Source organism: Octopus sinensis, unplaced genomic scaffold (assembly GCF_006345805.1).
Source record: "Octopus sinensis unplaced genomic scaffold, ASM634580v1 Contig09685, whole genome shotgun sequence".
NCBI lineage: Eukaryota > Metazoa > Mollusca > Cephalopoda > Octopoda > Octopodidae > Octopus > Octopus sinensis.
Genome location: NW_021831859.1, coordinates 10,001 through 37,703, shown reverse-complemented (window position 1 = coordinate 37,703; position 27,703 = coordinate 10,001). Strand labels below are relative to the sequence as shown.

The following is a 27,703-nucleotide window of genomic DNA, read 5'->3' as shown; positions in this document are numbered from 1 at the left end:
AGACTAACAATGAAACAATTTCCTTATATTCATAACAGAAATTCAAAATACAAATCTTGAAAACTTCAATAAATACAGGAACCTCTTCTAGTAAACAAAATTCATATATGGACCCACAAATTACAATTTTTTACTCATGGACCCCCTTAAAGCGTCTGTGGACCTCAGTTGGGAACCCTTGATTTGAATGCATTGATCTCAGTATTTATTTTTGAAGTGTTTGTCCCCACCACCAGTTGTCAAGTGGTGGTGGTGGGGGGACAAACACAAACTCAAACACACACACATACATACAACAGGATTCTTTCAGTTTCCGCCTACCAAATCCACTCACAAGGCTTGGTCAGCCCAAGGCTACAGAAGAAGACACTTGCCCACGGTACCACGCAGTGGGATTGAACCTGGAACCAAGTGGTCAGGAAGCAAACTTCTAACCACACAGCCTTGTATGTGCCTATATATATATATATATATATATATATACACACACATATATATATATATATAAGTAGTAATAATATTCTTTTCTACTCTAGGCACAAGGCCCAAAATTTTTGGGGAGGGGGCCAGTCAATTAGATCGACCCCTGTACGCAACTGGTACTTAATTTATCAACCCCAAAAGGATGAAAGGCAAAGTTGACCTCAGTGGAATTTGAACTCAGAACACTCAGAAGACAAAGGAAATACCACTAAGCATTTCACCTGGCGTGCTAACGATTCTGCCAGCTCACTGCCTTTATAAGTAGTAATTAATTAAAAAAAGTGTGCCTTCTCTGTCCTGGGCCCTGGTGACCCCTTTACACTGTAGAATTTGGATACACCTCTTAACTTTCAGGTAAACTTCAGTGTTAATTATAGCTGATGATGTGTCTACATAGATCAATAGTTCTCACTTTGAAGTACATTGGAAATCAAGCCAAAAAATTATTGGTGCATTTTGCATAGAAAGACTAAAAAAAAAAATCCATTTAAAAAATTTAAAACTAAAAAAAATACCAAAAATCTATTGCTTACCTTGTTTAATTAGTAACACCTGTATATAATAAAATTATGGTAATGGTTTTTTTTTTTAAAGCTTAACCCTTTAGCATTCAGATTAATCTGTCAAGCACAATGCTTATTTATCCTTACTGTTTGAATTAATCATGGATCATCTTGGTAGATTCTGGATTTTAATGGAGTGATCTTTCACTTTTTAGAATGACATTGTAGGGTAGATGTGAGAGGCATGATCTGGTCAGTTTCAATGTAAAAGCAGGTAGAATATTTGAGTTGGATATTGCTGGTTTAAATGCTAAAGGGTTCAGCATTAAATAAGGGTTTTTCGATACCTTAAAGGCCTTAAATATAAAATACTGAAAATGGAAAGCCTCATACAATGGGGAAAAGGAAAAAATTTAATAACCTTTATATTTCAGGCAGAACAGCCCGTCATCAGGAACAAATGAATTAAAGAAATGTGAGTCTACAGTGTAAATTAGCCATGTTTGGTCAGTACTCTATAGACTCAGCACTTCTGATGACAAGCCTTTGTGCCTGAAATATATAAAGGATATTAAACTTTTCCTTGTTGTATTGTGAGATGCTCTCCATCTTCATTATTTTGCTGCAAATGACTAGAGACCGAGACCTATGGAAGTATGCTGTGCATGAGAAGACCCGGCAGGACAAGTGAGACCATAACCCATGGCCTCTACCTGGGATGTAGCCAGTCGACTTATGCATACCTTTCCTTCTTGGGACACAAAACTCCATTGTGAAGATCTGTTGAGGCAAGTGGAAATCAGAACCAAAATCGAAGTCGATCAACATCAATGGAAATTGCATCTGTGATTCAGTGCTGGTGGCACATAAGAGAACCATCCAAACGTGGCCGTTGCCAGTGCCGCCCTGACTGGCTTCTGTGCCGGTGGCACGTAAAAAGCACCATCCGACCGTGGCCATTTGCCAGCCCTGTCTGGCACCTGTGCGGGTGGCACGTAAAAAGCACCCACTACACTCACGGAGTGGTTGGCGTTAGGAAGGGCATCCAGCAGTAGAAACACAGAACGGTCCAGATCAGACTGGGCCTGGTGCAGCCTTCGGGCTTCCCAGACCCCAGTTGCACCGTCCAACCCATGCCAGCATGGAAAGCAGACGCTAAACGATGATGATGAATGGTTCAAGCAAGCTGCAATTCTCTTTTTGAATATATCTAAAAGTGCATAGTGCACCACAGCACCCTGGTGTACATGTATGAGAGCCACTGGCATAAATGTTCACCTGCCAACAAGGTATATATACCCTGTATGATACCCTTAGTCATACCCTCCTATCATTCCTCAGACGCAGTCGTCTAATTACTCCAAGCTGGCATCAACAAAGAGACAATCCAGCAACCTGATAATTCTAGGCAAACAGACTTAAATTGGCACCTACCAAAACCCACTGTGCCCCGCCTTACCAGTGCTAACAGAGAACATCAAAGACAACTGATTCTCGCATTAAACAACATGGAACATAAACACAAAATGCAAAATAATAATGTATTAGGAATTAGATGCAACATGTGGTTACAACATTAACAGAACATGTGGTAAGGAAAGTAAAACAATACATGAACATACTTTGAACACTTGCAGGAACCGTATTTGGTCAAATTCCAAAGAATCAACAACAATGTTATACATCAAACATATTAAATCCATTATAAAAGGCACTTGTGCCGGTTCCACGTAAAAAGCACCCAAGTGCCACTCTGTAAAGTGGTTGGCGTTAGGAAGGGCATCCAACTGTAGAAACCATGCCAAAAGGGATAACTGGAGCTGGGTACACCTCTTTGGCTTGTTAGTTCTTCTGTCAAACTGTCCAACCCATGCCAGCATGGTAAACAGACATTAAATGATGATGATGATGATTATGTTGGTCCTGCTTGGGTTGTTTTGTGAGGGTCACAGATTGATGACACAGCAAGCTCCGAGCTTCCCAATCTCAGTCACAGCATGCACACTGACCGCCACACTGACCGCCACACCACACACATCTGCAACGTCCAAAGACTCTACCAAAACGCCTCCCTCACACCATTCTCCTCCCCCGTCAGATCTTACCCAAGCATAAACAGCTGCAGTAACATCAATAACTGTCACAACTGTGACGTGAACAATCACTGCCAAATGCCTCTGTAACATTTCCTGTAACATCAAAATCAAAACTCAAATCATAATCAAATTGTAGTTGTGGCCATGCCAGTGCTGTCTGACTGGCTCCTGTACTGGTGGCACGCAATAAGCACCATTCATGCATGGGTTGTTACCAGTGTCACCTGATTGGCTCCAGTGCTGGTGGCATGCAATAAGCACCATTCATGCATGGGTTGTTACCAGTGCCACCTGACTGTTTCCCTATTGCGGAGGCATGTAAAAAGCACCATCCGAGCATGGTCAATGCAACCCTGCCTGCCCAACTGGCACCTGTGCTGGTAGCATGTAAAAAGCACCATCCAAACGTAGCTGATGCCAGTGCCACCTGATTGGCCCCTGTGCTGGTGGTACGTAAAAAGCATCCACTACACTCTTGGAGTGGTTGGCATTAGGAAGGGCATCCAACTGTAGAAACATTGCTAGATCAGATTGGAGCCTGGTGCGGCCTCCTGGCTTCCCAGACCCTGGTCGAACCATCCAACCCATGCTAGCATGGAAAATGGACATTAAACGATGATGACGATCCCAGGAAATTCCTGCAGCTTCTTTCCCAGTTCACACTGTCTCTTCAACCAGATCCCAATCACACATAAATAACCGCAGTAACATTGGTAACCTTCGCAACTACCAATGATAAGTGGAAACGTACAGTAATGGCCGGCAGTAAACAAGCAACAGAAGTATTAGAGTGTTGGTTAGAATGGCTTGCAGTAGTTGTTCAAACCGTCTGCATGCGAGTTCAAATCCTGGCAAGGTTGATTCTTGCCTTTTATCTTCTCTGGGTCACAAAAAAAAAAATGTCCTGCTAGAATGTGTCGTATGGTCAGCAAGTAGGAGCTGACATGATGTAACTGGGAAGAGGGACTTAGGGGTCATGTCTTGTCATTCGACTGACAACTCTGAGTGTCATTGGATTCAGGACTTTTCAATTAGGGGCCAATGTGGGGTCTATGACAACCACTGCCACACTGTTACCCATACCACCATATCATTGTGACACCAACACATACTATGACTGTTTACTCTACTGTGGCATTAACATACTATGTATATAACTGTTATCCATCACAACACTATTACAACCACATATACCACTACAGTACTATATCACAAACACATAGCACCAGCATTCATGACCACCTCAGCACTACAACACCAACACATACCACTCACCGGTAGACATAAATTAACTCAAGACTCAATTTTGGAAACATGCAGTTAATGATAATTAATGATAAAATGTGATAATTAAGGGTTGTATATATATGACGAAAGGAGGGAGGGGATGCGGTAGAAGTGATAATGAGAGGAGGGAGTGAGACGGGAGGGCGAAGGGTACATGAAAAGCTGTTGGGGTTGGATTGCAAGCTGGGGTGTGGAAAAAAAAATGGAAAAGAGCGTGGGGGATAGCAAATGTTTATTAATTATTATGAGGTTAACGAGGGGGCAACTGCAATGGAAATACATTTGAAATGGTGATGAGCAAGTGAGGATGAGGAGGAGGAGACATGCTGCGGAGATTTATGAGCAACGGAGAGAAAATAATATTAAAGGGCCATGGATAATATTTCAAAGAAAAAAAAGTGAAAAAAAGTAAAGAAAAATTATAAAAAAAAAAGAACAGAAAAAAAGTAAAGGAGCTTGTTTCGTTCTGAAAGCCGTTTCACTCACCAAATCGGGATTAGAATAACCTGCAGAAAGAGAAGTTTGTGATGGGTGTGAGCTGGCATAGGGTGAAGCAAAGTGAACAGGTAGATGAAAGATAGAAACCTCCACAGGTGGCAAGACAGGGTTTGGCTAATCTGTCCCCTCGCTGAGGTGTTAGGTCCTTTTCCTTTCATTGAAATAAAAAAAACACACACATAAAAGAAGTTTGTTGGGTAAACTTAGCTGGAAAAAAAAACATATAAAAAGATATGTTTGTGTTCTGTGAGAGAGAGAGAGAAAGAGAGACAGATGTGTTATGTAAATGTTGTTGATGTTATTGTTGTTTAGACCAGTCCCACAGCTTATGTAATACAGGAAGTGATTGCAATTACATTTTAATGTAGGGTCCAAACATACACATCGCCACTAGTATTTTGATCTCTTCCCCATTCTGTCCTCATTCCTAAAATGTGAGTAGCCATGTAGCCCTTCTACAACAACAAAAAACCCTGTTCTGCTCTGGTCCCTTTTTTTTTATAGTTTAGCCCCTGATCTCCTTAGCATAAAGCTACCCTTCTCAGAGTTTGTAGTCTTGCAACCATGGTCAAGGCAGACGAAGACTTATTTCACAGAGATGTGAAGTGACCGGAACACAGCATGGTGGATTGCTCAGAATGGCCCCGAGCAGATACCAACAAATGGGGGATGCAGGAACATGCAGCAATGGTGCATGACCTTTGCCCTCAACCTCATACCTGACCTTACCTAAGGCGGCGAGCTGGCAGAAACGTTAGCACGCCGGGCAAAATGCTTAGCGGCATTTAATCTGTCGCTACGTTCTGAGTTCAAATTCCGCCGAGGTCGACTTTGCCTTTTATCCTTTCGGGGTCGATTAAATAAGTACCAGTTACGCACTGGGGGTCAATGTAATCAACTTAGCCCCTTTGTTTGTCCCTTCTGTATTTAGCCTCCTGTGGGCAATAAAGATATAAGGTGGTGCAGTGATGGAACTGTAAGAATGGCAGGCCAGATGTTTTGCAGTATTTGTTGTGACTCTTATGTTTTGAGTTCAAATCCCAAAAAGGTTAGCTTTGCTTTTTCATCCTTTCAAGGTTGATAAAAAAAAATGTACCATTCCAAAGTGGTGGATTGACGAAACTGTAAGAATGTCAGGCCAGATGCTTTGAAGTGTGAGCTACAACACTGTATTCTAAGTTCAAATCCTACCATGACCTACACGAGTGACAGACTCAATCCATCATCAGGCTTAACACAATCACCTGATCACCTTGTGGGTATTTTTAATAGACTTCAAACTATTCCAAATATTTGGGGTCAGCTCTCTCGTCTGAGGTTATCTTATTCCCTCCCTCCCCAGGTGCCGTAAAGGGTCCACCTCACTGCCTGTCTATAGTACAGGGTGTTCAAAAAGTCTCTCCACAGAAAGTATTTTATTGCAAAATAAATATTTAGAAGATGGTATAAGACTACAAAAGAATATATTAGTCTTTACGAGACTTTAAAAAACTTTATAGGAGGTGATGAAAGTGTCATCCTTCGTTTTCAATACATAAGTTGACTCTTCTACACTGCCAGAGCCTCGTGGAGCTTTAGGTGTTTTCGCTCAATAAACACACACAACGCCCGGTCTGGGAATCGAAACCACGATCCTCTGATCATGAGTCCACTGCCCTAACCACTGGGCCATTGCGCCTCCATATATATATATATATATATATATATATATATATATATACACATACATATGCATATCTATAGATATACGCATATAATATGTCTATCTATCTATAATTATATTTATCTGTGTGTATATGTGTGTGTGTGTGTGTGTGCAAGCACATTTGATTGGCCTTGGGCTGTAGTAGAAGATACCAGTGCAAGGTACTCTTGGAGAGTCAGGATGTAAAAAAACTCACTGCGGAGGGACTTTTTGAACACCCTATATATAAAAAAAGAAAAAGGGAAAAATAATCCCATTAAGTCTGTGGTGAAGATTGTTGTTTGTTGGCATCCTTTTTGTCTCGGGAGACAATGGAGTTGCGCATAAAATAATCTAGTCTGGCTTTTACATTTCATGTCCTAATACATCTCCTGCTCTGGCTGTGTAGTCCTATCCTGGACAAACACTCCCTCTGGCAGGTGCCGCAAATGTAGAAGGTTAACCCACCGTAAACAGGGTTTTTGTTGCACCAGCATGTGATGTACAGCTGTGGCTGTCATCCCAGTGCCACGTTGTGGATGGTGAGGTGGTTGAAGCAGTTAGTTCAGCAACGAAAAGCAGCGTGTAGAAGAAGAACGGAAAACACTTGCAATGGTTTATGCGCAGCAGCAGACGTAGAATGCGTTATGCAGTGGAACTAGCCGCTGTAAATTTGCAACGCTTGTTGTTAATGAAAGAATGATGCGGAAGAATTCAGCAACACCATGCCATGAATGAATTTAGTGAAGCTTTTTAATCAGCGAAAGCTGCTCAAAATGGCTAAAACAAGCTCAACATGAAGAATATGGCAGCTGCAAAAAAGAACTGAAGTTACACAAAAAATGGTGTTAAGGAGGAGAGAGAGAGCAGGACATAAGCATCTGTAGAATACTCATGGAAACATGATTGAAGATGTTGAGCTAAAAGGGCGAAAAAAAAAACAGCGAAAAACCACACAAATACACCAAAAAAAAAATAATGTTTTTGAGGAAGGAGTAAATATTTGGGTTTTGTTGCCTTTCAGTCTCTGGTTCTGATTCAAACAATGACATAGGATGAGGCTCAGGTTAAGGATTGAACTTGCAGATTTATGGTCAAAGGTGTTTCTGTAGCGACCGTATTCGGTGGTAGATAGAAATGGATTGGAATGTAGCCTTCTTTTGTAAGACATTCACAGTGTAATTTGAGGGAGATTTGGCTGCTATATTATTTACTGTCATGAGTGGTTGGAGTTAGGAAGGGCATCCAGCTGTAGAAACACTGCCAGATCAGACTGGAGCCTGGTGCAGCCTTCTGGCTTCCCAGACCCTGGTCGAACCGTCCAACCCATGCTAGCATGGAAAGCAGATGCTAAACGATGATGATGATGATGATGAATTCTCATCTAAGCATGTGACTGCCTGCGAGCACACAGCACTGAAGAGGCCCAAACACGCTGAAATGCATCTGGTGTTCTTGCTGGCTGCTGCTGGGATGATCTTTGTCTCCTTCTCGGATCTGCTATGTTCTTAATGCAGCACATTTACAAGACATGTTATCTCAGCACAAATACCATGGTAACTGGCCTATCAATGGTGTATATACATATTATAAACACACACATTTTGTGTCTGTGTGTGTGTGTAGATGTTTGACCAAGTGGTTAGGCAACTGGGATCTTGATCATAAGATTGCATGTTCAAATCCTGGTGCAGGAAGTGTGTTGTGTTCTTGGACAAGACACTTTACTTCCTATTTTGGTCCAAAATTACATCCTCAACAACTCTCATCCTCTTACAAGATGGAAAGTTCTGATTTGAGGGAGATTTGACTGCTATTTTTTGGGAGACTGTGTGACTGCATAGAGGCTTCCTTGTCAGGTTGGTTAGGTAACTTCATATACTTACCAACTGCTGGCTTTTGGTCGGAGATCATCAAGGATGGCCTCAATCACTTCGCTGGTGGAGGAGGTTCCGCCAACGTCTGGTGTGTGGATCTGAAATCAAGGAGACAGCGATATTGGTAAGGTAACGAAGGCCCTTAATTCTCATCAACAGGTGGACAAACTGCAACTGGGTGGTAGGAATCTCAATATGTATTGATAAGAGAATGAAAGCCTTTAACTCACATCTACAGGTAGGTAGAAAATAACTGAGTGTGTGGAAATCACAATACGAACGTGGCCGATGCCAGCGCCGCCCCGACTGGCTTCTGTGCCGGTGGCACTTAAAATGCACCATCCGAACGTGGCCGTTGCCAGCGCCGCCTTGGCTGGCTTCCGTGCCGGTGGCACATTAAAAGCTCCAACCGATCGTGGCCGATGCCGGACCCTCCCTGGCACCTGTGCAGGTGGCACGTAAAAAGCACCCACTACACTCGCGGAGTGGTTGGCGTTAGGAAGGGCATCCAGCCGTAGAAACACTGCCAGATCAGATTGGAGCCTGGTGCAGCCTCCTGGCTTCACAGACCCCGGTCGAACCGTCCAACCCATGCTAGCGCAGAAAACAGACGTTAAACGATGATGATGATGATAGTGGTGAGGGAATGAAGGCCCTTAATTCCCATCTACAGGTAGACAGACTGTAGTAGTGTGTGGAACAGATACTGACCCACATCACATTTAATACGATGCTTTAGTCACCTTCACTCGTTAACCTTTAACAGTGGAAAACAGTATATTTACCATTCCATCTTTTGTTGAGGAATGTCATGTTTGGAACTGTTTTCTGTTGAGGCTAATTTTATGGAAGCAATGGATGGAAGCACTCCGTCGGTTACGACGACGAGGGTTCCGGTTGATCCGAATCAACGGAACAGCCTGCTCGTGAAATTAACGTGTAAGTGGTTGAGCACTCCACAGACACGTGTACCCTTAACGCAGTTCTCGGGGATATTCAGCGTGACACAGAGAGTGACAAGGCCGGCCCCTTGAAATACAGGTACAACAGAAACAGGAAGTAAGAGTGAGAGAAAGTTGTGGTGAAAGAGTACAGCAGGGATCACCACCATCCCCTGCCGGAGCCTCGTGGAGCTTTAGGTGTTTTCGCTCAATAAACACTCACAACGCCCGGTCTGGGAATCGAAACCACGATCCTATGACCGCGAGTCCGCTGCCATAACCACTGGGCCATTGCGCCTCCACTTATGGAAGCAATATAACTTGCAGAAAACAAGTTTATTTTTTGGTAGATTATTAACCCTTTTGTTACTGTATTTCTGTTGAGATGCTCCGTGTTTCTTTCAATTACTTCAGATATAACAAAGAATTTAGTAAAATAACTTTGTTATTATTAAGCTAGTGTTAGGAACATAAATTGTGACTAAGGTTTGGTGGAAGATTTTAATTCAAAACTTATGAAATCAAGGCATTTGTACTCAGAGCCAGAGGTGGTTTCAGCCAGGTTGGTATCAAAAGGGTTAAGAATTGTTTCTCTATTATTTATATTTTAACCCTTTTATTACCATATTTCTGTTGAGATGCCCTGTGTTTCTTTCAATTACTTTAAATATAACAAAGAATTTAGTAAAATAACTTTGTTATAATTCAGCTAGTGTTAGGAACATAAATTGTGACTAAGGTTTGGTGGAAGATTTTAATTCAGAACTTTGGGAAACAAGACATTTGTACTACAGAGCCAGAGCCAGTTTCAGCTGGGTTGGTAACAAAAGGGTTAAACATCATTACTAGAATAACAAGAAAATTTATATCAGCAGTTAAAGGGTTAAAAGACAGGAATTACTGGTCCGTGACGAGAATGGTTTCATTTTTCTTTTTAATCCTTTTGTCAAGAAGGAAGATCAATGCTTGTGACCCCAAGACAAGGTCACCAAGACTTAAAAAAAGGAAGGGAAGGTGTCCTTAAATGGCAGACCAAGTGCAAATGCTTGTGACGGTTAACCAATTCCTTCTCTGGTTCTATATCAAGCACCTGACAACCGTTCTCCTCCCTGTATTCTGTAAGCAAGAACGGTTGTGTGGTTAAGATGTTTACTTCCAAACTACATGGTACCAGGTTCAGTCCTACTACATGGCACCTTGAGCAAGCGCCTTCTACTATAGCCCCAGGACAACCAAAGCTTTGGAAACAGGCGAGGATTGGTGACAGGGAGGGCATCCAGCCATAGAAAATTTGCCTTCATAAATACCTATTTCTTTAGTGCCCACAAGGGGCTAAACACAAGAGACAAACAAGGACAGACAAACGGATTAAGTCGATTACATCGACCCCAGTGCGTAACAGGTACTTAATTTATCGACCCTGAAAGGATGAAAGGCAAAGTCGACCTCGGTGGAATTTGAACTCAGAACATAAAGACGGACGAAATACGGCTACGCATTTCGCCCGGCGTGCTGACGTTTCTGCCAACTCGCCTATAAATACCATCCGACACATGCAGGCATGGAAATGTGGATGTTAAAACAACGACAAAGTTTCAAAGAACCAGTTCTTACCTTCTTAGAAATCAATACATTCATGACTGACTCTCGAATCATCGTGGCGTATCTGTAGCAGCTGGAATGGTAAGAAAGGAAGAATTTTCAGCAGACATTCTCTCACACGATGTAAACTGTTTCTCTATTGCAATTATCACAACCTGTGCACTTGCGAGCATTCTTTTATTCTTGTACTTGTTGCAGTCATTTGACTGTGGCCATACTGGAGCATAGCCTTGAAGGGTTCTAGTTGAACAAATCAACCCAAGGGACTTATTTGTTCAATAATGTGTCAGTAAGGCGACGCTGGCAATGATCATGCTTGAATGGTGCTCTTTACATGTGTACGTGTATGTATATATATATACATACATATATATATATACATACATATATACATACATACATATACATACATACATATATATATATATATATAATATATATATATATATATATATATATATATATATATATATACACACACATACACACACACACACAAACTCACACATACATATCTACAGATATACACATATAATACCTCTATCTATCTATAACTATATTTATGTGTGTGTATATGTGTGTGCATGTATATGTGTGTGTGAGTATGTATAGACAGAAAATTGTAGATTAAGATGGAAACAGAGAGGAGGAGTAGGAGGAGACAGGTAGTAGTGTAAGTAAATGACAGAAACACAGGTACATACCCGAGGTAATCTAGCATGTCACAGCTGGCTAATAACATACCCGTTGGGTTGGCAATGTTCTTTCCTTGGATGGAGCGACCCGAGTTTCGTGTACCCTGTTATAACACAGAAATCAAAAGGTTAAATACATACCTGTGTGTGAGGGAATGCATATATACACACATGTATACATACATCATCATCAACGTTTAACGTTTGTTTTCCATGCCGGCATGGGTTGGACAGTTTGACTGAGGACTGGTAAACCAGAAGGCTGCACCAGGCTCCAGTCTGATCTGGCAAGGTTTCTACAGCTGGATGCCCTTCCTAACGCCAACCACTCAGAGTGTGTAGTGGGTGCTTTTTACGTGCTGCCGGCACGGGGGCCAGTCAGGTGGGACTGGCATTGATCGCGTTCAGACGGTGCTTTTTACATGCCACTGGCACAGGGGTCAGTAAGGCTGGCCCTGGCAACAATCACTATAGTAGAAGATACTTGCACAAGGGGACACGTACAGGGACTGAACTTGATACCATGTGGTTACAATGCAAGTCTCTTAACTCCACAACTTATATCATCATCATCGTTTAACATCCGCTTTCCATGCTAGCATGGGTTGGACGGTTCAACTGGGGTCTGTGAAGCTGGAAGGCTTCATCAGGCCCAGTCAGATCTGGCAGTGTTTCTACAGCTGGACGCCCTTCCTAATTCCAACCACTCCGTGAGTGCTTTTTACGTGCCACCCACACAGGTGCCAGACGGAGCTGGCAGACGGCCACGGACGGATGGTGCTTTTTACGTGCCACCGGCACGGAGGCCAGTCGGGGCGTGGCTGGTAACGGCCATGATCGGATGGTTCGCTTACTTGTCACCAGCACTATTATGTTGGGGTAGGCATCTTTTCAACAGGTGATTTCTATAACCCCATATTTAGTTTCAGTATGTTTTTACTAGGGGAAGCAAAACACGTTTTTCTAAATATTTGCTTTCAAGGGGAAATAACTCTGTATTCTGGAAATTCCATGCATCTCCTTTCGCTCTTGGTCTATTTGCACGCATTGTGGTACTTAATGGTACTGACATGTTTTGCAAACAGCTTTAGCTAACCTTTACGTTGTTCCTGTTGAATAGTAACTGAAGTTTGAGGTTATTCAGAAAATATTTTCTGATCAAGGACAGAAAATGGTTTGAAACATTGCTTTCTTCACATCAAAGTTATCTGGCTGATGAAACCATTTCAACGCATCTCATCCTAATATTTGTTGGGGATGCTGGTTATTTCGATTTGTACTTAGTTCTCATCTGGTATCAGCTGCGTGTTACTGTACCATTGGACTACCATACTGTTAAAAGGTGGATTCATCAACAGACAAATTGTTGATGTAACAATTTAACAATGATGTTTTGTGATCTGATGAGCCAGCCTTCTTCATTTGCATTGATTTCTGAAATTACAGTTGTAGTGTATAAAGCCAAGCATGCCTATTAGTGCGAATATGCACACATGATTTCTTCTGCACTAAAATTAAATTACATGAGGAAGAAGGTTACGAAACGGCTGTAACCCTAAGAATGTCATGAGGTCAAATAAATATTTTCACCTCTTGTACCTCCTGACATTTATGGTCAGTTGATGATAAACAACAAATAACTATTAAAAAAAAACATTAAATAACAAATAAAAAATTTAAAATAAACAAGAGAAAGGAAAAGTTAATTAAAATTTAAATTGTTTATAGAAATTTGATTTGGTTTGAATTTTGACTCACAGTTTCAAAAATGGCATAAGAATCTCCTATATTCCGGCCAGGTACAACACCAGCACCTCCGACCATTCCAGTGGCAACGTTGCTTAGAATATTGCCATAAAGATTTGGCAACACTAAAACATCAAATTGTTGAGGATGGGAGACCATCTGGAAATAGAACAGAATAGATCAGTCTTTTATGGATTTCAGTGCAACCCCATTTTCAGTTGTGGTCAGGCTGGAGCACTGAAAATAGATTAGATTACAGCCACCCCTACATACCTCTGACATTCATCTCCAGCACTGTACATCTCTCTCTTTCACTCTTTCCTCCAGCTATTTTTTTATCTATCCCCAACTTTATCATACAACCACTGCACACCACCCTTCCAGTATGGCCACTTACCCCCCCCCCCCCCCGGAGCCATTCCTGTATCTTTTAATCCCTCTTTCACCTCATTAATCTTCCCCATTCACCACATCTCCAGCTTTTTTCATCATTCCCGGCACTCACCTCCACCCCCATCTCTAAACATCTGTCCCTTTCCTCTTACCCTAATAGACTTATCCACCCACCTCCCCTTGCCAATCCTTTCTCCCTATTCTCTCTTATACTCATCTTGTATTTTGAGAGTACACTCTCATGCCACATCACCGTCATCTTTCCACCCACCCTTATATGATGTGGGGTAGCAATGTATCTCCTTCATAGTAAGAAACCTGTGCGTGTCCCTTTATTATACTTTAGTGTCTCGATACCTGGCATAAAATCACCTGCCTCTCTACTACCCCTTCCAAAACCATTCAGCTGAAGGGTGTCTGTACTTGTTGACTTCACAGGTGCTGGTGTCATGAAAAAGAACCCGGGTACACTATAAGGTGGTTGGCATTAAGAAGGGTATCCAGCAGACGCTGGAACTTGATGTAGCCCATGGCTTGCCAGATCCGACCCATGCCATCATGGCAATTGCATGAGAAATGATGACAAAGATAATTTTTTCTACTCTAGGCACAAAGCCTGAAATTTTGGAGGAAGGGGCCAGTCGATTACATCGACTCCAGTATGCAACTGGTACTTAGCTTATTGACCCCGAAAGGATGAAAGGCAAAGTTGACCTCGGCGGAATTTGAACTCAGAACGTAAAGACAGATGAAATACTGCCAAGCATTTCGCCTGGGGTGCTAAAGTTTCTTATTTCTTTACTACACACAGAGAGGACAAACAAGGACAAACAAACAGATTAAGTCGATTACATCGACCCCAGTGCATAACTGGTACTCATTTAATCGACCCCGAAAGGATGAAAGGCAAAGTCAACCTTGGTGGAATTTGAACTCAGAATTTCGCTCAGCATGGTAATGTTTCTGCCAGCTTGCTGCTTTATATTCTTTTCTACTCTAGGCACAAGGCCTGAAATTTTCGGGGAGGGTTGCAGTCAATAAGATCGACTCCAGTACGCAACTGGTACTTAATTTATTGATCCCAAAAGGATGAAAGGCAAAGTCGACCTCGGCAGAATTTGAACTCAGAACATAAAGACAGACGAAATACCGCCAAGCATTTCGCCCGGCGTGGTAACATTTCTGCTAGCTTGCCACCTTAAATGATGAAGATAATGTCAGAAAGGAATGGCAGTGCTTGTGACCCCAAGACAGAGGAAGGAAGGAAAGAGTATCCTTAATCTGGAGACCTCTGTACCAATGTCTGCAAGAGCTAAAGTAACCGAAGGTGCCACATGGTGGTGTTACACAGGGTGATAGACTGAGCCTATCACTGAAGCAGAAGAAAGAAAAGGAGGAAGAGGGAAAGATGGAGACAGGAATCCTTACCTGCATGCAAGCATTATCAACAATCATATTATTGAATTCGATTTGTGGATATTCTTCTGCAACATTTTTGCAACATTCTAGAAACAGTCCATCACCAAGTTTCCTACAAAGAAATAAAAAGCAAATTATTATAATCAGGGCTCTTTATCTACCCACTACTGTCACTTCCCTCCTGCCACATTCCACTCAACTCCCTAGCAAATTTAGGGTCACACTGTCACACGTAAAAAGCAACATTCTAACGTGGATGATGCCAGTACCCCCTGACTGGCTCTCGTGCTGGTGGCACATAAAAAGCACAAACATATATATATATATATATTATATATATATATAATATATATATATATATATAACACAAACATATATATATGTGTATATATATATACATATATATACCGGAGTAAACACATAATGTGAAACAAGGTGGAAAAAAAGAGTACTCAAATACCAGAGGTAGAGTAATATGCTTTATTTAAAGCAGCAGAAAATTCAACAAAACCTGTTACTCTGAGTTTCACGTTCCCGTTCGTCGGACAGTTTTTGCTAGAATGTTGAATTTTCATATATATATATATATATACACATATGATGGGCTTCTTTCAGTTTCCGTCTACCAAATCCACTCACAAGGCTTTGGTCAGCCTGAGGCTTTAGTAGAATACTGAACACAGAACCATGTGGTTGGTAAGCAAGCTACTACCACACACCCACTCCTGTGCCTATAAATATGTGTATATATATATGTATATGTGTGTGTGTGTGTGTGTGTTCTGTCTGGCTTATACAAGGAAAAATGAATGTTAAATGATGATGATGATGAAATATATATGTGTGTGTGTATGTTTGTCCTCCTAAGTTAGTGGTTTGGCAAAATGGACTGATAGAATAAGCACCAGAATTTATTAAGCAAACAACTAAGTGCTGCGGTCGACTTGTTTGACTAAATCCCTTTAGGGCAGTGCCCCAGCATGGCCGCAGTCCAATGATTGAAACAAGCAAACAAAGATACAAAAACAACAACAAGGAGCAACACACACACACACATACACACTCAGACACACACATTCAGACATACTCACACACACACACACACTCACTCACACATACACACACACACACACATTCAGATACACACACACTCACTCACACACACACACACATTCAGACACACACACACACACTCACACACATTCAGACACACTCACACACACTCAGACACACTCACACTCACACACACCCACACGTACGAACACTCCTTACATTATGTTTGCCTTGTGAATAGCCGTGACCTTCTTGCGTCCATGCTTCACTGCATAATCGAATGCGTATTTTGCAATATTCATGCATCGTTTCCTGGTGATGATCTTCAAACTTTCAACAACTCCATTCACATTCTACAAAAATATGAAACACACAAAAAATAAATAATAAACAACAATATGAGTGGCTGTGTGGTAAGTAGCTTGCTTACCAACCACATGGTTCTGGGTTCAGTCCCACTGCGTGGCATCTTGTGCAAGTGTCTTTGGCTATAGCCCAGGGCTGACCAATGCCTTGTGAGTGGATTTGGTAGACGGAAACTGAAAGAAGCCTGTCATATATATATATGTGTGTGTATGTATATATGTATGTGTGTGTTTGTGTGTCTGTGTTTGTCCCCCTAGCATTGCTTGACAAGCGATGCTGGTGTGTTTACGTCCCCGTCACTTAGCGGTTTGGCAAAAAGAGACCGATAGAATAAGTACTGGGCTTCCAAAGAATAAGTCCCGGGGTCGAGTTGCTCGATTAAAAGGCGGTGCTCCAGCATGGCCGCAGTCAAATGACTGAAACAAGTAAAAGAGTAAAAGAGTATATATATAAAAAGAAAACAGACCATCATCACTACTTATTTTCCACTGTCACCAAGGGGACAGTAGCAACCACTTTGGGGGAACCACTGATATAAATCATCATCATTTAATGGTTGCTGGTATGTGCTGGATGACTTGAGAAGGTCCAACAAGGAAGGGGACTGCAGCAAGCTCCAGTGTCTGCTTTGGCAGGGTTTCCATAACTGGATGTCCTTCCTAACGTCAACCACTTTACAGAGTGTGCTGGGGGCTTTTCTTGTGACACTGGCACTACTAAAGTCACCAAGTAACTCACAGGATTGAACTCAAAACCATGAGGTTGCAAAGCAAACTCCTTAACAACACAACCAAAGGTTTGTGTCTGCATGTGTACAGTTTAGTGGCTGTGTGGTAAGTAGTTTGCTTACCAACCACATGGTTCTGGGTTCAGTCCCACTGCGTGGCACCTTGGGCTGACCAAAGCCTTGTGAGTGGATTTGGTAGACGGAAACTGAAAGAAGCATATCATATACCCCGCAGCCTTCATCAGGTGTCTTGGGATAATTTCGAACCTGGGTTCTCATTACTAAAGTATTTTTTTGATGTTATTATGGCGTAGTGGTTAAGAGCACGGGCTACTAACCCCAAGATTCCGAGTTCGATTCCAGGCAGTGACCTGAATAATTATAATAATAACATTGAAAAATAGCTTAGGAATGAGAACCCAGGTTTGAAATTTCCCCAAGACACCTGATGAAGGCTGGAGGGTATATCAGCCGAAACGTTGTGTTAACAACAAACAAGATGAGGACAAATGTCAAATATTGTAAATAAAGTTATTGTTGTGCTTGTATCTGGGGGAAAAAAGAGTGTTACAGCTGGAGCATGTTTGGTTCTTGATATGCTGACCCAGGGCCGACCTGGTGGTTGAATGACGGCAACAACAACAACAACAATAGTAAGGTTAATCTGTTGTCAAACGAAAGCTTACCTCATGTTCCAGGTTGGAATATTCTCCTTCTGTATTTTCCCGAATGATCACAACATCAATGCCTTGGTGTCTCACAGAAATCCCAGGAATCGTTTTACACTGGACAATGCTGGCCCAAAGATCAAGTTCTGTCCTGAATCACAAAAGAAAGAATTTTGTGACAACAATGAGAGAGAGATTGAGAGAGAGATTGAGAGAGAGAGAGATAGAGAGAGAGAGAGAGAGAGAGCATATACTCCTGTCTAGACTATACCCGGGGCTAGTCTGGAATAGCCCAAACTATACCTCCTCAAGACAACCAGGCCAGAATATACCCCTGTCCAGACTACACCTTATACTAGTGGACAAATAACACAGGTGTACCGCACTGCATTCCCTGTTATCCATAAATTGATGAATGATCAATAGTGAATGATATAATTAAATGTGGTCTAATATAATCACTGTACTAAAAAGTGAAGAGAAGGGAGAACGGAGCCCTGGTGAACTCCTACTTGCAGACTAAATTCACTGCTGCACCCATTGCTAAATCTTGCCTTACTGACAGCACTACAGTACATGGCTTGGACGGCCCTCACCAGCAATTTGTCTAATTTGTAGCAACAGCCAGACCAGAGAGTAAGGGACCATATCAAAGACTTTCTTCCTGTCAGTGAAAGCCAAATACAGTGGTTTACTTTTGGATAAGTATTTCTCCTCAACAAAGATCAAAATCACAGCTGTGGCAGATACCAGTGTCATGTAAATGGCATCATCATCATCATCGTTTAACGTCCGTTTTCCATGCTAGCATGGGTTGGACGGTTCAACCGGGGTCTGGGAAATCAGAAGGCTGTACCAGGCCCAGTCTGATCTGGCAGTGTTTCTACAGCTGGATACCCTTCCTAACGCCAACCACTCTGTGAGTGTAGTGGGTGCTTTTTATGTGCCACCGACACAGGTGCCAGACGAGGCTGGCGAACGGTCACGCTCGGATGGTGTTTTTTACATGCCACCGGCATCTGGGTCTAAAAGTCCAGCAGTGTTGTATGGGTGCAAAGCATGGACACTAAGGGTGGCTGAGACCAAGCAATTGAGGGTGTTTGCACTGTCATGATACAAGTGAGTGCTGTGGATCAGCCAGGTAGCCCACGGAATGAGTAATTCAGTAGGAAGAGACAAATCTGGAATGGAATCTGGTTGAATGATTGAGCGAAGGCAAAAACTGGAATATTCTGGCCACAATCCCAGGGCCCAGAAGCATTGCACTTGCATCATTGAGTGGTAGGAGAGAATGGAAAACAGGCTTGAAGGGGACAAAAGAGAAAGATGAAGCAACAAAGTCAATGAATGAATAGGGGGACACCTTGGTAGAGGGTATGACAACGGCAAGAGACTGTAGGGGGTAGCAAAAGAATGGTGGCTGTCTGTGGGGCCCACCATGCCATCCCAACCTCAGCTATAAGGGCAGAGCTCCCAAGACCCAATGAGGGTCAAGAAGAAATAGAGAACTGTTGACTGACCTGAGGGAGACATTGATGGACCTTTTACTGGGGTCTGCCATTGCTGTTTCAATATTTCCTGAAAATAGAAGACAGAAAAGAGCCAAATGAAATAAATATGGAGGTCTATGGGTAGTGGTGGTGGTGGTGAGGATGGTGGTGGTTGTAACAGTAATACTTGTAGTAGTAGTAGTATGATGAAAGCAAAAGTTGGCCTTGGTGGCATTTGAACTCAGAATGTTAAGACAGAGGAACTGGTGCTAAGCATTTTGTCCTGTGTGCTAACGATTCTGCCAGCTGGCTCCCTTAATTTGGTTTTCCAGGAACGGACAAACGCACACAATGGAAGAGTGGAGATGAAGGTACCTAGGCAAGGGGCCCACATCACTTTGGAGTAAACTCAAAGTTCCTACTCACCTTTGATTGCAACGCCATTTCTTTTCACTGAGAGAAGAGCATTTTCCATGTCTGTCTGCTCAGAAGTCCGGGCATTAATGGTGATTTCTTCAAAGTCAATTGGTGCTCCAGCAAACCTAGGGAAATGGTAAGTTGGACGCATATTTAAGGAATCAAGGAACACACACAAATTATTTGGAAAGTAACTGTGCATACACAAACACACACACACACACACATATATATATATATAGCTGTGCTAGCATGGAAAACGAACGTTAAACGATGATGATTATATATATATATATATATACATATATATATACACACACACAAAATGTTTTGAAGACATCCTGTGTGCATGTGTGTGTATATATATATATATCACGTGACCGACCAGTACATCAGATGTAGTTACACATCGCTGGTCACAATGCGTTCGCATTAGTTTAGCCTTCGAATGACGCCACCAACAGAAGAAAGAGTGGTGAAAGAGTACAGCAGGGATCACCACCCCCTGCCAGAGCATCGTGGAGCTCTTAGGTGTTTCCGCTCAATAAACACTCACAACGCCTGGTCTGGGAATTGAAACCGCGATCCTACAACCGCGAGTCCACTGCCCTAACCACTAGGCCATTGCGCCTCCACACACACACGTATATATATATAAATATATATATGATGACACACAATTACACATAAATGTATATGTACACATATAAACATGCATACAGATACACACACATGCAGCTATATATATATATATATATATATACATAGTCATACATGTAAACACAGATATACACATGTATATGTTCAATTCAATGTCTTTATATACAAAACAAGGAAAGAGAGAGAGAGAGAGAGAGAAAGAGGGAGAGAGATAGATAGAAAGAGAGAGAGAGAGAGAGAGAGAGAGAGAGAGAGAGAGAGAGAGAGAGAGAGAGAGAGATAAAGAATGGGGAAATAATGAATAAACCAAACTAACCTGAAGACAGTTTTGACATGATCCAACAATTCCGGTCCGATGCCATCTCCACTGAACAATGTCACAGTGTACCTGCCACCATACTGGGACTGGAAACGAACATAGAAACGCAGATAAGTGTGTGTGTGTATGCGTGCACATCGTCGTCGTTTAACGTCCTTTTTCCATGCTAGCATGGGTTGGATGGTTCGACTGGGGTCTGTGAAGCCAGGAGGCTGCACCAGGAACCAGTCTGGTCTGGCAGTGTTTCTACAGCTGGATGCCCTTCGTGTGTGTATGTATATATATATCATCAACATCATTGTTTAACGTCCGTTCTCCATGCTAGCATGGGTTGGACGGTTCAACTGGGGTCTGGGAAGCCAGAAGGCTGCACCAGGCTCCGGTCTTATCTGGCAATGTTTCTACAGCTGGATGCCCTTCCTAATGCCAACCACTCCGTGAGTGTAGTGGGTGCTTTTTACGTGCCACCTGCACTGGTGCCAGGCGAGGCTGACATCGGCCACGGTCGGATTGGTGCATTTTACGTGCCACCTGCACGGAAGCCAGTCGAGGCGGCCCTGGCATCGGCCACGATTCGGATAGTGCTTTTTACGTGCCACATAATATAGCTCACAACACATTTGGCAACAGAATTAGTCATGTTTCACAGAATTCTGCAAATGAACGACACTGCTTTTTACTATGGTGTTGGTGTTGCTTGTTTACAAACATTGGTGCATGTGTGTGCACACACATATCGTGTTAAGAAGTGCATCCAGCTGTAGAAACCATAAAAGACAATTGGAGCCTAGTGTTGCGCTCCAACCTGCCAGTGTGGAAAATGGTCATTAAATGATCATCTATACACAATGAACTTCTTTCAGTTTTTGTCAACCAAATCCACTGAGAAGGCTTTGGTCAGCTTGGGGCTATAGTAGAAGACCTTTGCCTAAGGTGCTGTACAGTGGAACTGAACCTGAAAACCGAAAGGTTCAGCAGCAATCTTCTTAACCACACAGCCACGCTGGCACTGGTAAGTTTCAATATCTCCAACAATGAATATGAAAGTAAGCTCCAAGTTTTCCTTTCTGGAAAACTTCAGTGATTAAAATTAAATTTCCTTTTTGCTCCTTTCTGGATCTCCCCACCTCAACCACAAAAGAGGGAACTGCAGATATGAAGAAGGAATTAAAGATTCAAAGAACTATACTCACTCTTTCTTTTGCAGCAGATGTCGCATAGGCTTGTGAAAGGAGAGGCTTATGTTGACTTGTTCGGCTGGCAACAGTACCCTGGAAGAGGCGAAGAACAGACAAGAGATGTTAGGTTTAGTCTAAAACATAACAGCAGTCAACAAACAACTCTGATAAGGTCTTTGAGCAGTATTTTCACTGGTTTAGTTTCAAGTAATTTTTAAGTAAACAGGTCTATGATCAAAAATAATAATCCAACCATGACCATTCCGCATTTTTATTTCATATAATTTATTTCAGTTTATATGATCCAATACATCACCCTTTTATTAAACGTTGAACTGTGATTTGTGCGAAATTTGGCTGCTATTTTTAGCAGGTTGAGTGACTACCTGCAAGTTAATCTCGTAGTTAAAGGGACATAATTCAGTACAAAAGAGCGAGATGGCAGATTCGTTAGAGAATGCCTCGCAGCATTTGTCCCATGAGTTCAAATCCTGCTGAGGTCAGTTCTGTCTTTTATCCTTTTGGGATAAAAGACAGAACTGGCCTAATACTACGGAATGGATCACATACAAAGATGCTACATTCGCTCAATTTACAATTAAATCAACATTTTATATTAAATGACAACTAAGATTAATTAAAATGAGTTAATTACTGTTAATTGCAGTATATTTTACAGACATAAAACGGTACAGCTTAGAATTTTTGTAGACATTCGCTAGATTCCACACTTTACAAGACAATAAGACAATTTTTGATTAAGACAAATGAAACTGACCGGGTATCCTTGCTTTAACGGATCCTAAATTGAAATTAGGTTTTTAATATAACTTCTATGTCTGACAACTGACTTGGTGGACACTCACAATATTACCCACCATCTTTCCAACAACAACCTTGGGCACCTTTTTGAATTCTATACGTTTAACACCAGTGGACATACTTACAAATCCCAAAGAAACAATACAGCATCCACGACTTTCAGAAATATTTTTCTCGTACTCAGAATTGCTGAAATCTCTCTTTACATAAAGCTGAAGTTGTCTGTGTGTGGCAGGTTTGGTAGCCTTCAACTAACACTATCTCCTCCGAGACCCTGCAGCGCAAGTTGACCAAAATTGAGAGTATGATTCAAATCGGAACATGTTAATACCAAAAATTATTTACATCAAAAAGGTGCTTTTTTTTCCTATTAAAATCCCTATTTTTTAATGATTTTTTGACTGCTGTGTCGCCATTTTTCGGTGTATTTCAACCAGAAAAATGTTCACTTAAAGAGAATAACAAGCTACATAATGCAAGATTTTTACTTTTTAAAAATTCCAATTCTAAAGGGTCGAAACAAACCCGAGCAACGCCGGGCGATACTGCTAGTATGGAATAAACTATCTGCATCAGTTGTTACCTGTCGGGACACTACATCCTTCAAAACTTCCAGCTTCCCAAAATTCGCCGATAGCACACCTGATGTACCACCAACTTTTTTCTTTAAACTACTCCTTCACTGTTCCCTTCCTGGCCCTTAACCTATGCCCTGTCCATACACTTTTAGAGACCCTTTCTGATGGGTTGTCGTCCACCCGAGCACTGTAGACAATAAGTTCATTCATTCATCGTTATTGATATCTATAGACAAGACTGTTTTCGTAGCAATACAAGGCATTCGGCAAATCGATGCACACGGCCCCTATAGTATTTATTAACAGCAAACTACGGCATACATGGATCATAAGTGGGCCCCTAGACGCATGAGCAACCACCCACCGGGTAACTGCCCAGTATACCCATGTTTTAAGACACCACTGTTTATATATATATATATACACACACACATATATATGAAATGGGACAAGAACACAAAACATCCGGACACCTAGGTGATACAAAAGAGGACAACAAAACATCCAGAGAGACGATACAAAAAACACGGACGGGTCATTCAAAGCCTTTAATCTTCTGTCAAGAACCGGATCATCCTCGCAATTTCGGCTGATATATATATATATATATATATGTGTGTGTATGTATATATATATATATATATATATACACACGCACGATGTGATATATACATACTTTCATATACACATAAAAGACCGTATTAAAAGATCAATTTGGATTTAGGATGTAAAAGCGAGGACACCCAACTGACTTAATCCCCGTTCTACAGAATATTTTTCGTATAAACAATGAAAGACCATATTTCAACAGTTTTGTAAACATTGACGGTGACCCGCCTGTCGTTTCTCTGGGGTCCGTTCAGTTTTGTAGCAGAGGTCGTTAGTTACTTCGGGATTCGAGAACTTTACCCTTTGTGATAATATAAGGTTAACGAGAAAGCGGGGGAATGTTTGAATAGATTTGAACTTACATTTAAGATACATCGACGTCCCAAACGACTCAAAACAGTCAGACAATTGTTTGACACGAAATGACAGACCGACATTTTGTCCTTGACTTTGTACAAGTTGTGTTTGACTACAGAGACCAACTGCTTGACTGCAGAGGTCAGTGACGGATCTTTACACGAACCATTTAAAATTATATTTCATTTTGTGAAAGGGTTATTTAATAACATAAAAAAAGAAAATAAAAATAACAAAAAACTGTTAAATTCATTTTAAGTTTAGGATTTCTTTTAGATTTAAACACTGCACAGGCGCAGGTGTGGCTGTGTGGTAAGTAGCTTGTTTACCAACCACATAGTTCCGGGTTCAGTCCCACTGCGTGGCACCTTGGGCAAGTGTCTTCTACTATAGCCTCAGGACGACCAAAGCCTTGTGAGTGGATTTGGTAGACGGAAACTGAAAGAAGCCCGTCGTATATATGTATATATATATATATATGTGTGTGCGTGTATATTTGTGTGTCTGTGTTTGTCCCCCTAGCTTTGCTTGACAACCGATGCTGGTGTGTTTATGTCCACGTCACTTAGCGGTTCGGCAAAAGAGACTGATAGAATAAGTACTAGGCTTACAAAGAATAAGTCCTGGGGTCGATTTGCTCGACTAAAGGCGGTGCTCCAGCATGGCCACAGTCACATGACTGAAACAAGTAAAAGACTACAACAACTGATATTGATTTCAAATTTTGGCACAAGGCCTGCAATTTCGAGGTGCGGGCTAGTCGATTACATTGACCCCCAGTATTCAACTGGTACTTATTTTATCGACCTTGGGAAGATGAAAGGTAAAGTCGACCTCGACGGAATTTGAACTCAGAACGTGGAGGCGGACGAAATGCCACTAAGCAGTTTGTCCGGCGCGCTAACGATTCTGCCAGCTCGCCGCCTTAGCTACAACTGTTATTGCAACTACTGTAACTGCTGCCGCCGCTGCTGTTACCACCATCAGCGCTACTACTACCACCACCACCACCACCGCTACTACTACTACTACTACTACTACTACTACCACCACCACCACCGCCACCGCCACTACTACTACTACTACCACCACCACCACCACTACCACCAGCACCAGCACCACTACTACTACTACTACTACTACTACTACCACCACCACCACCACCACCACCACCACTACTACTACTACTACTACTACTACTACTACTTTCTAAAAAGCCAAAAAAACCCATATATATATTTATATATATATGTATATTGAAGTGTACAGTATTATATACCCATTACGGCTGGTCTTACCAATAGGTTTTGCACTGGGTGTTAAACCGGATGTTAGATAACAGCCCCATTGTGTAACCCTGCACGCATCAGAGCTAGCAGTTATGTAAGAAAATGCGGCGACTGCTCTCTGTTATTAGAGGTGAAAAAGTACGTCCAAGTTGTGGTTGTTGTCAAAGAAGACGAAACGAACTGAACAAGAGACAAATGAAGCGTTGCATTCCTTGATATCAAATGGCATGTGGGAGGTCATAAGACTACAAGAGTTTTCTGGGAGTGTGTGCCGGATTAAGGAGTTAGTATTTGTATTTGGTTGAAATGTGTGCATTGATACTGTATGGTGGGGAATGTAGGGATGGGCATTTGGCTGGACAACTAAGCCCAATGCTAGGTGTATATATATATACCGAGGTATTTGTTTGTGTATGTTTCGGTTAAACTCCATGTGGTATTCGCGTAGGTTTGGAATGTCGCCTATTCGCGACCTCCTTCATGTGGGGATGATTGCAACTTAATAGTTCATACGGTTGACGGCGTAAATTCTCATGGTTCATATTTCTGCAATCGGACTCACTGTTAGCTTAAACAAGACCGTTGCAATGTCCCAGCCTGCGCCAAGGAACTCATTTGTGAAACTATCTTTCTTAGTCAAAAGAACACACATCCATCCGCCCGCCCGAAAGTCCGTCCGTCCGTCCGTCTGTCTGTCAATCAATCAATCAATCAATCAATCATTCACTCTATCTATCTATCTATCTATCTATCTATCTATCTATCTATCTATCTATCTATCTATCTATCTATCTATCTATCTCTCTGTCTGTATATCTATCTATCTATCTATCTGTATATCTATCTATCTATCTATCTATCTATCTATCTATCTATCTATCTATCTATCTATCTATCTATCTATCTATCTATCTATCTATCTATCTATCTATCTATCTGCACACACGCACACACACACACACACATTGTATATATGATCGTGATATTGAAATACGGCCTCTAGCTAAACTACTGTACTAAATATTTAATGAAGCGGAACGAACAAACAAAATCACAACCAGAAGCGTTGCTAATAAATAACAACTGAACGAGTTTTAATAGAGAGTCCAGGTCGAAATTCCGAGAATATTCCCAAATATGAGAATCATCCGAGAAAAATACCAAAAGAAACAACGACACAATGGCCGACGCATTAACCCTTTAGTGTTCGCATTATTCTGCCAAAATGAATCCTTTTTTATCCACATTGCCTTGAACTAATCATGCATTATCTTAGATCTATGAGATTTTGATGAGGTAGCTGTTAATTTTTAAAACGATATTGTAGGATTGGTGTGAGAGACCAGATCTGGCCAGTTTGAACATAAAACAGGTAGAATACTTTTGGCCGGATATGGCCAGTTCAAATGCTAAAGAGTTAAAGCTATAACGACAAAGATGGTGACACTAGTCTGGTTATATCATTTTATAAGAACGATAACTTCTCATTACAGAAATTAAGATAAAACTAATTTATCATTTTCTGTTACTTTTTTGGTATTTGAGTTTGTGTTTATTTTCTAAATGTATTTGAGAATGAAACGAGTAACAAGTAATATCTCTTTACTCTTTTTACTCTTTTACTTGTTTCAGTCATTTGACTGCGGCAATGCTGGAGCACTGCCTTTAATCGAGCAAATCGACCCCGGGACTTATTCTTTTTGTAAGCCCAGTACTTATTCTATCGGTCTCTTTTGCCGAACCGCTAAGTAACGGGGACATAAACACACCAGCATCGGTTGTCAAGCAATGCTAGGGGGACAAACACAGTCACACACACAAACACACATACACATATATACATATATATATATACATATATACGACAGGCTTCTTTCAGTTTCCATCGACCAAATCCACTCACAAGGGATTGGTCGGCCCGGGGCTATAGCAGAAGACACTTGCCC

The 27,703-nt window shown here is 41.6% G+C and overlaps 1 protein-coding gene across 3 annotated transcripts in view; it reads right to left on the bottom strand.

Annotated features, from left to right (window-relative positions):
• LOC115228162 (isocitrate dehydrogenase [NAD] subunit gamma, mitochondrial) overlaps positions 1-24,626 on the bottom strand; it is a 28,944-nt gene extending 4,318 nt beyond the window's left edge. Inside the window, exons 1-13 of one of the 3 annotated variants that reach the window (XM_029798809.2) lie at positions 24,474-24,626; positions 22,118-22,195; positions 20,922-21,010; positions 19,955-20,070; positions 19,559-19,616; positions 18,057-18,189; positions 16,497-16,630; positions 15,234-15,336; positions 13,425-13,571; positions 11,676-11,770; positions 10,984-11,044; positions 8,438-8,526; positions 4,856-4,875 (exon numbers count right to left, since the gene is read on the bottom strand). In XM_029798809.2, the coding sequence (XP_029654669.1) occupies positions 4,866-4,875; positions 8,438-8,526; positions 10,984-11,044; positions 11,676-11,770; positions 13,425-13,571; positions 15,234-15,336; positions 16,497-16,630; positions 18,057-18,189; positions 19,559-19,616; positions 19,955-20,070; positions 20,922-21,010; positions 22,118-22,195; positions 24,474-24,548 (1,188 nt within the window). In that variant the 5' untranslated portion in view covers positions 24,549-24,626 and the 3' untranslated portion in view covers positions 4,856-4,865. The other 2 variants (XM_036498860.1, XM_029798810.2) reach the window with 2 other exon arrangements.
• Between the last annotated feature and the right edge of the window lie 3,077 nt (positions 24,627-27,703).